This window comes from Moschus berezovskii, chromosome 27, assembly GCF_049115385.1.
Source record: "Moschus berezovskii isolate FMDL1 chromosome 27, NW_MosBer_1.0, whole genome shotgun sequence".
NCBI classification, from domain to species: Eukaryota; Metazoa; Chordata; class Mammalia; order Artiodactyla; family Moschidae; genus Moschus; species Moschus berezovskii.
The window spans coordinates 5,370,374-5,385,462 of record NC_142486.1 but is presented as its reverse complement, the minus strand read 5'-3'; the positions used below and the strand labels follow the sequence as shown (position 1 = coordinate 5,385,462).

The window sequence follows — 15,089 nt, the reverse complement described above, 5'->3', positions numbered from 1 at the left end:
TTTTTTTGCCTAGTCCAGGGTCGGCTCTCTAAAAAGTCACTCTGGACTCCCAAGAGGAGGGTTTAAAAATACCCAGCTACACAAGGGTTCACCCCTAGAGATTTTGCTACAATCGGTGGGAAAGGAAAGTACTTGGCGCAACCATTTTTAAAGCTCCTAGCATGACCCACCTCCAAGGTATGAGTGAACAGGTCAGGGCGGGACCTGGAAATCACGTGGCCTAGACCACTCCGTCTGCGGCGGTTGATTGGCTCCGACCAGGAGCGATAGTTGCGCTGAGACGTGTGTGCCCCGCCCCCTTACTCGCACACTCCCCGCAACCCGCCCCATCGCTTACCCTGATCAGAGAGTTGCCAATCCTCCGAGGTTCCTAGAAGGTGCTCTGGCGAGGACGCTCTGCTCGGCCTGCACTAGTGATCGGGCGACAGGCACAGGGATCTTCCGCATGGAGCCCTCAGGTGGAGGTTAGCCGAGGTCCCGACCTAATTCCGAGTCTGGCCTGGCACCTCCATAATGGAGGCCAGCTCCATGGCAGCCGCAGGTGCATCCTGAGGACTTCCTGGAGAAGGAGGCGCGGCGGGGGTCGGAGGCGCGGAGGTTTGGGGAGAAAAGAGCTAGTGTGATGGGCGGAGTGGGGTGCCAGGGGAAGCCATGGTGGTCCCGCCACAGGTGTGAGGGCTGGAGAGACAACCCCCTTTCCCTCGAATCCCGTGCCCCCCACGCTCCCCCGGCTCCCGCAAACCCCTGGTCTTCAGGGCATTTACCGAGAGACTTCCTGAAGACGCCAGCCTCTGAGTATCATGTCAGGTCTTTTGGCTTTAGAGGAGCACAGAGTCCGATGAATGAATGGCTGGTTAATACTATTGTTTGCTTTGACTTTGTGTTAGTCGCTCAGTCCTGGCGACTCTTCGCGACCCCCGTGGACTGTGGCCCACCAGGCTTCTCTGTCTGTGGAATTCTCCTTGCAAGAATACTGAAGTGTGGAACTTCCCTGGTGGTCCAGTGGCTAAGACCCTGCGCTCCCAATGCAGGGAGCCTGCGCTTGATCCCCAGGTCAAGGATCCCAGGTCAGGGCTTGATCCCAGATCACACATGCTGCAACTAAGACCCTGTACAGCCAAATGCACATTTTTTTTAAAAAATGGGTAGCTATTCCCTTCTCTAGGGGAATCATCCACACCCAGGGATCCAACCCAGGTCTCCTGCATTGCAGGTTTTGTTATAAATTGAATTATGGATTCTGACTTCCAAATGCACAGTGCTCACAGCAGGTAATCTACTTTAGATAGTGAAAGGGCCGATGTCCCTTCCCCAGCCCTGGAGCTATTGATCACACGTGCCTCCTTGTTTCAGAGGCAAGAGGGCTTACGAACAGTGTTTTTAAGGAAGGAGAACAGCATGTGACAGACTTTCTTAAAAATGCCCTTACATAAAACAAGGTTTGCCAGTGGCCAGAAGGGCACTAGAAAAAAGGTGGAAATCCTCTGTATCTCATCATTTGTGTACTCCCTGAGAGAAACACACTAGATTTATTATATTAAAGAAGAACTGAAGTGGAAGCCACAAGTTAAGTATACTCCCAGGCCAACTACCCAGAGCTGCAGAACCAAAACTTTTAACTGTCCTAATTTCCCATGAAAAGCTGGCTCTGTCCTTAAAGGAAACTTAAGTTTTCTTCATGTCTGGGTAACCTCGCAGCTTCCTAGCAGCTACAAACAAGTAAATTTGTACAGTGGTACTCTTCTGAAAGGACAGTCAGAACCAGTCCCAAGAGAAAACATACTTCCTCATTCCTGTGCACAGGAGGAAAATAATTTTCTCTCTACCCTTCTGAATACTTAGCTGAAGATAAACAAGTTTCTTAACACGAATACCTCATGTAAGAGGCTTCCCAGGTGGCACAGTGGTAAAGAATCCACATGCCAGTGCAGAAGATGCAAGAGACATGGGTTCAAACCTTGGGTCAGTATTCTTGCTCGGAAAATTCCATGGACAGAGGAGCCTGGTGGGCTACAGTCCACAGGGTCACAAAGGGTCGGACACGCCTACACATGCACGCATGCTCACCTTGTATAAACATGGAGATTCCCAAGGAAAAATGATTAACCCCTGAGACGGCTTAGAATTCAGGTCTAAATGCAGTCTTCATAGGGAAGAGAGTTGTTTAGTTGCTAAGTTGTGTCTCTTAAGACTCTCTTGAAAGTCATGACTCTTTTGAGACCCCATGGACTGTAGCCCACCAGGCTCCTCTGTCCATGAGATTTCTCTGGCAAGAATACTGGAGTGGGTTGCTGCGTCCTTCGCCAAGGGATGTTCTTAACTCAGGGACTGAACCCATGTCTCCTGCATTGCAGGTGGATTTTTTGCCACTGAGCCACCGGGGAAGTCCTAGGGCAAGGGGAGGGAGGTTCTATACCTGGAAGAGGCTGAAACTGTGGTTACGTTAAGTATTAGGTGTCAGTTTGCTGACATGGGGCTTAGCACAAGTGAGTCCACATGGCTTGTGAGATCTTAGTTCCCCCAACCAGGAATTGAACCTGATCCCCAACAAGGAAAGCACTGAATCCTAACCACCAGACCACCAGGGAATTCTCCTTTTGCCACCCCCCCCCCCACCTTTTTGTTAAAACAGCTGTTTTTTAAGTGCCTGCAGCTCAGAATAATCAGTTTTCCAAAGTGGTATATTAGGGAGTGGCTTATTCTGCCACCCATTTACATGTTTTATAAACTGAAGGGTAAGTGCGGAGAGCCTAACTTCTTAAGACTTTCCATTTGGAAGCTGCCTCGTTCGCAGTTTGGTTTTCACTCCATAAACTGTTCATATCAAGTAAAGTCCTCTGAATTTTCTTTTGACAACAGCTGTGCCTGCTCAGTCGCTCAATTGGTGTCCAACTCTTTGAGACTCCATGGACCCTGCCGGGCTTCTCTGTCCATGGAATATTCCAGACAAGAATACTGGAGTGGGTTGCCTTTTCCTCCTCCAGGGGATCTCCCCAACCCAGGGATCGAACCAGAGTCTCCTGCATCTCGTGCATCACTTGAGCCACCTGGGAAGCCCCTTTGACAACAGTTAGCTCTTCGTATATCATATGTAGCCTAAAGTCTCTAATCACTTCCCTAAAATCACTGTTATTCTCTCTGAGCTGATTCTGTGTGATGCAGAAATAAACTAAGACCACCCAAATGAGAGCAGGCAAAGGCCTCTTCATGCAGAGCTTGCTATACTAAGTGAACTGGCTACCATCAACGTGTTTGGCAGAGACTCAAGAGCAAGCAGGAGAAACTTTAGAGTGGAAAAAAGGGAAAATTCAACTATGCTGAGTTTTGAGGAGATCAACTTGGAAAAGTTGGAGGCAGGTTAAGTAAAAGAAGCAGGACTCCCCTCCACCCAGCCTTGGGGAGTGAGCAAGCAGGGGAACCTGTTCTTTGTTCTTGCTCCCCACTGCTGCAATAGCGGCCTCAATAAAACCTTGCTTGGAAAAAAAAAAAAAAGGCGGGACATCCTATGTGATTTGATAGGGGAGCACACCTGACTTTCTCTGCTGGTCCTGGATAGTGGAGAGGGACACATGTTAGGGACAAGGTCACACTTGCCACCCAAGTCCTGATTGGGTGCCTGTTGCCACATTGCTTCTGGTTTGGGTTCCAGGCCAGAGCTACAGGTTTTTTCCTATAGTCTGGTCCCTTGATATATTGAGTCTCTCACTGAAGTGCTAAAGAATATATTCTAGAGAGTGGGAGAGAGCATAGGTGCAGGTTTCCTAGGATAAAAATTAGAAATTGTTCCAGCATCAGAAATTCCTAAGACCATTCTAGCGATTGCTTTCATTGTAATCCCACATTCCAACACCAAACACTGTGACTTTGTACTACCTGAGGTTTGTTGGCCCCATTGGCATTCCCTGTCTAAAGTCTGTCTAGTGAGAGAGCTTTGATTCAGGGCCGACCTTAATTGTTTTTTCTCTCCAGCTTAGCCTGATGGCCAGGATCCAGCCCCATCTCGGAGACCAGGCCATGGAAGCCATGTTCTTGCCAGTCCCATGGAAGGTGAGTGAGCTGGGTTCCCCCCACCTACACTTCCTTGGTGTAGTCTCAGCGGCCAGGCAGTGGTTTTCACATGGCCGTTGGGGTTGAGCCATCTTTATCAGCTGGGGGGTGTTTCCTTCTTGGAAGACACTATGTACAGAGCTTGAACTCTGGGGTCAGACAGGATCAAATCCAGGCTCTGTTTTAGATGTGTCACCTAACCTCTCTGGGGCAGTTTCCTTATCTGAAAAATGGGGTCGTGACAGTAGCTGTCATGTGAAGATTCAGTGAAATGAGGCTCATGGAGTGCTTGGCAGAGGATCTAGTGATGCTTCGAGCGCCCTGTAAGTTTTAGCTGCCATCACCACAGTTGCTCCATGTTTGTGTCAGTGAGCATTCTTGTGTACCTACTGTGTGCCAGGTAGTTCTGTCCTTTGTGCTGGGAGACAGACTCTTACCCTAAGGAGTTTACAAGCCATTTAGGGAAGGAGATATGGAAACAAGCTCATATCATTCTGATCCCTTGCATTAAAAGGTACAGTAGAAGTTTAGGTACTGAATTGGTAACAAGAGGGAGGGTGATCGTGAGAAGTCAAGTTGAAAAGTCTGTGAAAAGTCAGGAGACACGTGAGGAAGCCATTGTGAAAATTTGTAAAGACCAGTCTTGGACAGGAGGGAGTTCAAGGGGCAGCAGTTTGACCCCACTGGCCCAGCGTGTCCACATTTGCTGAGGGAACACAGAGCTCTGCCTGCCTTTCTGGTGTCATCTCCCACCTTCCCTGAAACCAGAGGACCTGCACGTGGGGATGTGAATGCTCTTCCCCACCCCCCAGTTCCCCCCACCCCCGACCCTTGTGTATCCTGTTCTCCCCGCCTACAGGCAGACTCACCTCTGCATATGTTAACATTCAGCTCAAAAACCATCGTTTCTGTGAAATCTCTGATTTCCTGCGGCAACTGTATTGCTCTCCCCTGTGTTCACACGTGGGCAGAGGGCCGGCACAAGGCTCAGAAGGACACTCTAGGGGAGCTGTGAAGGCTGAAATCAGAGTGGGGTTTGTGGGGTGACTGCAGATGTGTGTGTAGGTTTCCTTTACAGGACTAGTCCAGTTAGGGGGTGGAGAGAGAGTGGCAACAAGAGGGAAGCAGGCACGGGAGCATCTCTGTAAAGACAGGAACAGCATGTGCATCCTTGCCAGCCTCAGGGAGGGAGGCAGGTGAGGAGCACGTGCCTGGGGAGGACACGACTGTTTCTCTGCTTCCTGACTTCACCTCTGCCCTCAGGCACGTGGGGTGTCTCTACCCTTGGAGCAGTTCTGACACCAGCTGGGTGCCCCACGGTTTGACTCGGTTCTGACACTATCTGAATGACCGCAGCAGAGATCAAACAGCCAGAGAAGCCTCACACACTGACCATGTGTCCCTCTAGAGAGAACATGTGTGACTCTAGTGCAAAAGAAAGAACTTGCGTGGCCTGAGGGTCAGAACTTGAGTTGAGCCCTGAGTCTGCTAATTAACTGGATGAGCCTTGCCCGTAGGACAACAATAACACTGTAGCCCCCAGAGCTGTGATAAGAGCTGCAGCTGTAATGAGTCTCTGCGTTTCCAGGGGTTGCAGTCCTTTGAGGATGTGGCTCTGTACTTCACCAGGGACGAGTGGGACACGCTGGACTGGGCTCAGAAGGCCCTCTACAGGGACGTGATGCTGGACAACTACAGACACGTCGTCTCCTTGGGTAATGAGTTGGCTTAAGATTTGACTTTGAGTGTCTACGCAAGTCCTCCGTTTCTTACGTACAATGCCCAAAGCAGAAAAAGCTCTGAAAGCCAGTTTTATCATAACTCATTTGGCTATAAGACCCAACCTGAAGTCATCAGGTGGTTAAACCTGATTTTATCCTGTAGGAAGATATTTGTCATCCTTTTTCTCATTTCGTCTCCATATATATATATATGTATATATACACACACACATACACAGATACATATATGTATATGGCATCAGAAATAGAGTGTTTGTTTAAGGTTGCAGCTCAACCCCTGTTGAGGGTGGTACATAATAGAAACTATACCCACACTCATTCACCTTTCTGAAATCTGGAAAATTTTTTGAGTCCTGAAACAAATCAGGCCTCAAAAGTTTTCAAGTAAGGGGTTGTGGATAATGAGTAGTTTCCTTTTGGTTTTAGAGTTTGAAGACATTCATCCCCCAGCCTGAATCCTCCACATCTGTAAGACTTCTAGGAGTTGAAAAGATTGTGGCCCATGCAGATTCCAAAGTCTACCCTCTTCCTCTCTTGAAAAGTCTTTTTCTTTCTTCTGTCTGAATATGGTTTCCTTCTTTGCTTACACCATCACCGGGTGCCCAGGAGGTGATTCTTCACGGACTTCACTTCTGTACCTCCTCAGCTTCCACCTTCCTGGGAGCCCACCCTTGTCTTATTCAATGCAGAGTCTCCTACAGAGGGAGGTTCCTCGACGGATTTTTCATTCTGGGGCATGTTTGACCCTGTGCTGACACTCTTGGCAGATTCTTGACCACCTTTCTGGGATTGTCCACCCACCACTGGATGCTTTAATGTTTATTTTTGTTTTGAAAGCGTTCAGGGGCTCCCAGACAACCATGTGATCACGTGATCACAAGGGTCGCCAACCAGTCCACTTAAAACCATTCTGTTCTTCACTAGTACAGTATTGAGTAAGTTATATGAGATATTCATCATTTTTGTTATGAAATAGGCTGTGTGTTAGACAATTTTGCCCAACTGCAGGCTAATGTAACTATTCTTGGCATGTTTAAGGTAGGTAAGGCTAAGCTATGATGTTCAGTAGTTCAGGTGTATTAAATGCATTTCTAACTTACAATATTTTCAACATACAATGGATTTATGAAGGATGGATTTATTGGGAAGTTACCCTGTGGTAAATGGGCTTCCCTCGTAGCTCAGTTGGTAAAGAATCCGCCTGCAATGCAGGAGACCTCGGTTTGATTCCTAGGTCAGGAAGATCCACTGGAGAAGGGACAGGCTACTCACTCCAGTATTCTTGGGCTTCCCTTGTGGCTCAGCTGGTAAAGAATCCTCCTACAATGTGGGAGACCTGGGTTCAATCCCTGAGTTGGGAAGATCCCCTGGAGAAAGGAAAGGCTACCCACTCCAGTATTCTGGCCTGGAGAATTCCATGGACTGCATAGTCCAAGGGGTCACAAAGAGTCAGACACGACTGAGCGCCTTTCACTTACCCTGTCCTAAGAAGAGGATGATCTGTGTGTATACACACTCACATATGTAGTTGTTTGGGAGGGAGGTGCTCCAGGTCTTTGTTGCGGCATGCAAGATCTTTCGTTGCAGCACGCAGACTCTCTAGTTATGTTTCACAGGCTTAGCTGCTCTGCAGCATGTGGGGTCTTAGCTCCCTGACCAGGAATGGAAACCTGTGTGCCCTGAATTGCAAGGCAGACTCTTAACCACTGGACCACCAGGGAAGACCCCAACACACGTAGTTTTTAAAAACAAATTCAAAGAGAAGGAAATGGCAACCCACTCCAGTGTTCTTGCCTGGAGAGTCCCAGGGACGGGGGAGCCTGGTGGGCTGCCATCTATGGGGTCACACAGAGTCAGACACGACTGAAGTGACTTAGCAGCAGCAGCAAGGCTGTATAAAGATTCCTGGATCAAACTCTACCCACGGAGGAAGATTCCTCTGTTTGAACAACAGAAAAGGGGGGAGATGTTAGGAGCCCTAACATCTGAGTAGCCAGGATAGGCCTGAGACCTTGCTTAGGCCTAAGTTTTGATTTCCTGGAGACAGGGTGGAGGCTAAGTTCACAGAAACTCCTCCCTAAGAAGATCCCTGCCAGCGCCAAAATTAAGAAACTCCTCCCTAGAAAAGTCCCACCAGCGCCAAAAATCAGGCCAATCAGAGGAAAAAGGGAACTCCCCCAGAAAAATCCCGCGGCACATAAACTGGCCAATGAGCTTCTGCGCGCACATGAACTGGCCAATGAGCTTCTGCGCGCGCATGAACTGGCCAATGAGCTTCTGCCAGCTTGATCTTTTGAACAAAAATAGGTGCTTATGTAATCTAAGACTATAAAAACCGCTGTGACCTTGTCCGCACTCCACTGCGCTGGAGGAAGCATGAGCCCTAGCTCAAGCTAGAAATAAACCCCATTCTTGCTTTTGCGAAAAAAAAAAAAACAAATTCAGATCATAATTTACATGAACTTTGAATCATGCTACATGTGAGTTTTGTATTCTGCTTTAAAATACCTGGGGAACCTTTTCCTGTTTTAAAAAATGTCCTTTGAACTCATGGATTTTCAATATTAGCCTAATATTCTGCCTTCATCGTATCTGGCTACACTTTAATCCTTCCCCTGTCGACATTTGGTTTATTTCCAGTTTGCACTGTTAGGATTCTGCTGAACATCTGGGGTGCATTAACTTTTGCCCATTAACCTTTGTCCTCATTTCCCTTAGGCTCTATTCCTAACAGTGAAATGACCGCATCCAGGAGTATGACTATTGTTCAGGCTTTGAATCAAATGCCAAGCTTTCGCAAAGATGGTGCTGATTCCTCTCCTCATATAATCCTTCTGATTATTGTCCTGATCTCTGCTTGTTGCTGCAGCCCTGCCACTCAGACCCGCAGGGGTAGACTGAGCTCTGGGACCTCTCCTGCCACTCGCTAACCACCACATCCCATTTACTTCCCCACGAGTAGGATTTCAGTTTCCCAAACCTGAAGTGATCTGTCAGCTGGAACAGTGGGAAGAACCGTGGATCCTGGATCTGCCGAGAGCGGGGACTAGGAAGGCTTCCAGTAGTGCCTGCCCAGGTGGGTGAGGAGCAGACCTGGCCCCTGGGGGTCATGCAGAGTTGGGGACATCATCCAGGAGGCCCCGCCTGCACCCGGATACCACGCCCAGAGTTTGGCATGTGTTCTCCTGCTCATTCATCCCTACTGTCCCCTGATGGTAGTGGGTATGATCGTTGCCCCTGTTCCCCAGAGATAATCCCCAGCTGGGATTGTATTTCAAGTCTGCAAAGCTCATCCTCTTTCTCCTGCAATAAAGCTCATCCTATCTGTACTAGAGGCAGGCTGGTGCTTTCTGACAGCTCTCAGGCCATTCTAGATACTCCTTTTTTCTACACTCAAAACCTAACCTTTTCCTGTACTTTCTCTTGTTCCCTTGTTTTCATTCTGTTTTCCACATCCCCTTGGTGTTTGCTGATGTTCCTGCCTTTTCCTACTTACTGTGTCCTGATGGCTGCTTCTTTCTACCCTTTACCACATCCCTCCGCTCCTTGGATTCTCAGCCTCAGCTCTGTTGACATTTTGGGCTGTTTGGTCCTGGGCCTCACAGGATGTCAAGCAGCATCACTGGCCTCCACCTACTACATTCCGGCAGTACCACCGCTGGTTGAGAATCACTGCTGTGTTCCATTGGCTTTTGTGCTGTTTCTCAGGTTCCTTTTCTTTTCTCTCTGACACACTGCCTCCATTTTAAAGCAGTCATTTCTCCCAGAATTGTGAAAAACATGCTTCTCTAGAAAGTACGAAATGCTCCGTCTCTCCCACAGCTATGTGACCCTGCTGGGTACCAACAGGAAGCTGTTTTCGCTCACTACTCACTAGTGGAGAAGGGTGTGTTCAGTCCTCTTGTTCTCTGACACACACTCTTGTGCATATGTTAGTTGGTTAGTTCCATGAAGTCAAGAGCTCTTTCTGATATGAAAGCTGAGGATCCTAGGAAAATCAGAATACTGGCTCTTTAATATGGCGATGGAACCAGGTGAGCACTTCTTAGCCTCGTTTCAGTCTCTCATGTCACAAACAGTTGCTTCTTTCCTTTTCTTCTGTAGCAGTCAGGTAATTTGCATATTCTTTTTATTTGACTAGATTCGGAAGCCAGATTCCAGACGAAAGAGCTCACCCCAAAGGAGAACACTTCTGAAGATTTAATGTCATGGAAGATGTCAGCAGTAGAGCAGAAAACAGCCAAGGAGCCTTCAGAAGAGTTACATGAATATAATGAATTTGTGGACATTTATGGATTTTCACTTCCTGCTACTGGTGATGAGTGCTGTAAGGACTTCCTTCAAAGCCTTAACCTTATTGACAGTCGGAGAGCTCAGACAAGGACACAGCAGGGCAAATATGATGAGTACGGAAAACCCTGCCATCAGAGATCACGGCTTTTGAGGCATAAGAGAACCCTGACAAACGCAAAATCTTATGAATGCCACGAATGTGGAAGAGCCTTCCGGCGGCCAGCAAACTTTGTCCGACATCAAAGACTCCACAGTTCAGAGGATCCCTTTGAGTGCGACATATGTGGGCAGGCCTTCAAACAGAAGTCCGCCCTGATCGTCCACAAACAGCGTCACTCACAAAACAAGCCATATGAATGCCACGACTGTGGAAAGTGCTTCCGTCAGATGGCGTACCTCGTCGAACACAAGAGGATCCACACCAAAGAAAAGCCCTATAAGTGCAGCAAATGTGGAAGAACGTTTCGTCAGAATTCAACGCTTATCCGACATCAGTTAATCCACAGTGGAGAGAAACCCCACAAGTGTGCTGAGTGTGGGAAAGCCTTTGGCCGGCACTCAACCCTTATGAGCCATCAACAGATTCACAGTAAACAGAACGCTCACAAGTGCAGTGAATGTGGAGAAGCCTTTGGTCGGAACGTCGATCTCATCCAGCATCAAAGGGTCCACACGGAGCAGGAATTCTTTGAGTGCAGAGAATGTGGGAAAACGTTTAGCTTCAAGGCGAATCTGCATCGACATGAGGTTATTCACACTGGGGAGAGACCCTACAGATGTGACAAATGTGGCAAGTCTTTCAGTTGGCGCACAAGCTTTATTAAGCATCAGGGTACCCACAGAGAGCAGGTATCTGCGTGATATTCACTGGAAAAGCTACCATTTAACCCCAGAACTGAACCGCTATGGCAAGTATGTATAACCTGATTGTTTCAGGAAAATTAATAAACAAGGACTGGTTTTTCTGTGGGGACCCTCTCCTTGTAGCCAGCCTTCTGGCTGCAGTAATTAATAGAGGACTTCCTTGGTGGTCCAGGGGTTAAGACTCCGTGCTTTCACTGCAGGAGGTACAGGTTTGATCCCTGGCCCCCCAGGTCAGGAAAGTTCCACATACCATGCAGTGCTTCCTAGGTGGCTCAGCAGTAAAGAATCCATCTGCCAATGCAGGAAATGCAGGTTTGATCCCTGGGTGGGGAAGATCCCCTGGAGAAGGAAATGGCAACCCACTCCAGTATTCTTGCCGGGGAAATCCCATGGACAGAGGAATCTAGCAGGCTATAGTCCATGGGGTCGCAAACAGTTAGACACAACTTAGTGACTAAACAACAACAAAGATATCTATTTATACATTTATACTTATGTAAATTTTTAGGCCTATGTGTGTATATATATATGTCCACAATCCCTTTTTTTTTTTTAATTTTACAATTTAAAAAACCTGAGGGCAAACATGTTTTCTTATGATCCGTTTGGTTACCAAACCTGAGATGACCTGAATTTATTTGCTGGTGAAATAAAGACTGTTTATCCCCATTTTGTTCCAGTGTGTTCAGTAATGGAGTGCTGGCTTCCCTGGTAGTTCATCTGGTAAAGAATTCACCTGCAATGCAGAAGACCCTGGTTCAATTCCTGGATCAGGAAGATCCCCTGGAGAAGGATTAGGCTACCCACTCTAGTATTCTTGGGCTTCCCTGATGGCTCAGGCTGTAAAGAATCCACCTGCAATGTGGAAGACTGGGTTTGGTCCCTGGGTTGGGAAGATCACTTGGAGGTGGGCATGACAACCCACTCCAGGATTCTGGAAAACTCCACATGGACAGCGGAGCATGGTGGGCTAGAGTCCATGGAGTTGCAAAAAGTCAGACACAACTGAGCAACTAACCACAGCGCAGCACATGGAGTATTAGTGCAAACCCCTAAGTTGTTTTATGTAAAATACCTTTCTACAAACTGACAAATTCTGATTTTTGAAACACTTATGCCCCAAGGATCAAGAATCCCGGGCTTTGAGAGGCACATGTCACATCAGTAAAGAGTAGCAGTACAACTATTGGACTGACAATAAATAACATCCCCACTTTAAGAACTTTCTTTCCGAATGCCAAGCAGAAGCCCTGATAAGACAAACAGTAAAAGGCAGCTTGGTTACCTGATGGCAGCTCTCTGCAAAGGTAAAAACAATAGAAATCAGCAACCTACCCTGTTCAGTTCAGTCACTCAGTCTTGTCCAACTCTTTGTGACCCCATGGACTGCAGCATGCCAGGCTTCCCTGTCCATCACCAACTCCTGGAGCTTGCTCAAACTCATGTCCATCGAGTCGGTGATGCCATCCAATCACCTCAACCTCTGTTGTCCCCTCCTCCTTCTACCTTCAGTCTTTTCCAGCATCAGGGTCTTTTCCAAGGAGTAAGTTCTTCGCATCAGGTGGCCAAAGTATTGGAGTTTCAGCTTCAGCATCAGTCCTTCCAATGAATATTCAGGACTGGTTTCCTTTAGGATTGACTGGTTGGATCTCCTTGCAGTCCAAGGGACTCTCAAGGGTCTTCTCCAACACCACAGTTCAAAAGCATCAATTCTTCAGCTCCATCAGTATGGATGTCCAACTCTCAGATGCATACATGACTACTAGAAAAACCACAGCTTTGACTAGATGGACCTTTGTTGGCAAAGTAATGTCTCTGCTTTTTAACATGCTGTCTAGGTTGGTCATAGCTTTTCTTCCAAGGAGCAAGTGTCTTTTAATCTCATGGCTACAGTCACCATCTGCAGTGATTTTGGAGCCCAAGAAAATAGTCTGTCACTGTTTCCATTGTTTCCCCATCTATTTGCCATGAAGTGATGGGACTGGATGCCATGATCTTCCTTTTTTGAATGTTGAGTTTTAAGCCAACTTTTTCACTCTCTTTCGCTTTCATTAAGAGGCTCTTCAGTTCCTCTTCATTTGCTGCCATAAGGGTGGTGTCATCTGCGTGTCTGAGATTGTTGATATTTCTCCCGGCAATCTTGATTTCAGCTTGTGTTTCATCCAGCCTGGCACTTTGCATGACGTACTCGGCATGTAAGTTAAATAAGCAGGGTAACAATATTCAGCCTTGACGTACTCCTTTCCCAATTTGGAACCAGTTTGTTGTTCTATGTTCAGTTCTAACTGTTGCTTCTTGACATGCACACAGATTTCTCAAAAGGCAGGTAAGGTGGTCTCGTATTCCCATCTCTGTGGGAATCTACCCTGAGGAAGAGCCAATTACAGGCAACAGGCTTCACTACAGGAGACTAGCTACCTGCCCTAAAGGCTTTCCTTAGGCTGTGACCAAAAGCTAAGCCATACAGTCTGGCAAGTGGGCCTCATACAATTAAAAATTTTTTAAATAAACCCTTTGCTCACCAAAATGAATCCTGTGTGGGTCCTGAAGGGGACAGGATGCCAAGACAGATGCTTTAGTCCAATCATTCGAAGTGGCAATGTGATCTCTGCTCACCAAGATGAATGGCCACAGAAGCCCCCAAGCCATGCTGTCATCATCTGCCAATGATGCCACATCCACTGTGACACCTGATGGGGCAATAATGGTTACCACAAACTGTTCAGAATCCTGCAGAAGTTAAGCTTGTGAGAAGCAAGGGCTCACAGACTCCACCTCCCCAACCCCACTGCACTGCCTGGTAGACAACCCCGGGCAGAAGCAAGGATGTAGTTAGGACATTAATGGGAGGGCACAAACCTTGTCCTTCAGTCCCCACCCCCGAGGTCCCCAGGAGTTTCCCTTGTACCTCTGTGCCATTGCCTTTGAGACCCTGAAGTTCTAAGCAGGACTTCAGGTCTTCCAGAATAGGGCTCAGAAATTTATAAACAAAGATGAGCTAACACAGTAGATGTAAATGACTTTATAACTCCTCCCCCAGCTCCATCAAGTCTTCTATCACTTTGTTAACAAAAATCTAGATTTACCATCTTGCCAGACGCTGTGCTTGGGACTACAGGAAGATACAAAGAGTAACAAGATCCCAACTGCTCTGAACTGTGTGCCCCTCACAAAATTCATGCACTGTACGCCCTACCCGCCAGTGTAACCATTTACAGCAATAGAGCCCTTAAAGAGGTGATTAAGGTTAAATGAGGTCATGAGGTTGGGCTCCTCAAGATTAAGACTAGTACCCTTTTAAGAAGAGGAGAGAGACACCGGGAGTGCAGGGGAATGGAGACAGGAAAGGCCACAGTGAGAAGTCAGCCTTAGGCAAGCCCTGGGGTGAGAGCTCTGAGAAACCCATCCTATGGACACCTCAGGACGTCTTGTCTTCAACACCTTTCCTAATGTAACTCAAACTTCAGGGTAAATCAAAGCATAAGTTGGGCTGGAAGCTGGGGAGGGAAACATGGGGCAGTACATCCTGTCGGGGGTACTAACTACACAGGTCCTCAGGGAACCAAAGGGCAGCAGACACCACACGCCTGTAGGACAAACAGGACTGGTTCTGGAAAGATTACCGGAAGCGCGTCACAGTCCTGCCCCGCTCCCGGGAGCTCTACCCCCATAGGTGTTCTCTAGGGATCTAGGAGGTCTTGCGGTCTCTGTGGTTCCTCTATAAATTGAGGGAATTTAACCTCCTCCTCAGTCTAAGAAATACCTAGAAGCAGGTCCTCACTACTGAGAAAGAAGTGAGGAATTGACGGGGCGGAAGGTGCAGCTCATAAGTTTTGAGAACTATTAATAGCACACGGTACCTGTTTCTAATGGCTCCTTTTGCAGGGAAAGAACCGCAAGCTGGTGACCTGGACCTGGTCACACTCAGATGGCTCTGGATACTTTTGTGGAAAAAAAACAAAAAACCTTTGACTGTGTCAACCACAGTCTTCCTCCCTGCCCCAGTGCTGAGGCAAACATTTCTGTAGAATTCAACCTATGTGCTCCATGAACCCATTTACTGCTGTAGTTGGAATGCAGGTCCTACTGTCCTGGCCCAGATTGCTCTAACTTGCCCCAAACTGACCAGACAAAATATATGAC

General features: G+C 47.6%; 1 protein-coding gene across 5 annotated transcripts; it reads left to right on the top strand.

Moving 5' to 3' along the window:
- Positions 1-337: 337 nt before the first annotated feature.
- Positions 338-11,600, top strand: ZNF789 (zinc finger protein 789). 5 transcript variants are annotated; one of them, XM_088832999.1, is made up of 6 exons: positions 409-541; positions 888-1,067; positions 3,970-4,047; positions 5,636-5,762; positions 8,752-8,865; positions 9,931-11,600. In XM_088832999.1, the coding sequence occupies exons 3-6, from the start codon at positions 3,979-3,981 to the stop codon at positions 10,941-10,943; spliced, it is 1,323 nt and encodes a 440-aa protein (XP_088689125.1). In that variant the 5' UTR covers positions 409-541; positions 888-1,067; positions 3,970-3,978; the 3' UTR covers positions 10,944-11,600. The 5 variants fall into 5 exon arrangements, with proteins under 5 accessions (XP_055266223.2, XP_088689126.1, XP_088689125.1 ...); XM_055410248.2 differs by lacking the exon at positions 888-1,067 and having other exon boundaries at positions 338-464; XM_055410249.2 differs by lacking the exon at positions 888-1,067 and having other exon boundaries at positions 424-541.
- Positions 11,601-15,089: the final 3,489 nt, after the last annotated feature.

Coding starts and splice junctions, on each gene's coding strand:
- ZNF789 (XM_055410248.2), top strand. CDS start 3,979: ATGGCCAGGATCCAGCCCCATCTCGGAGACCAGGCCATGGAAGCCATG. Junction 4,048..5,635: donor TCTTGCCAGTCCCATGGAAG/GTGAGTGAGCTG, acceptor CTGCGTTTCCAG/GGGTTGCAGTCCTTTGAGGA. Junction 8,866..9,930: donor TTCCAGTAGTGCCTGCCCAG/GTGGGTGAGGAG, acceptor TTATTTGACTAG/ATTCGGAAGCCAGATTCCAG.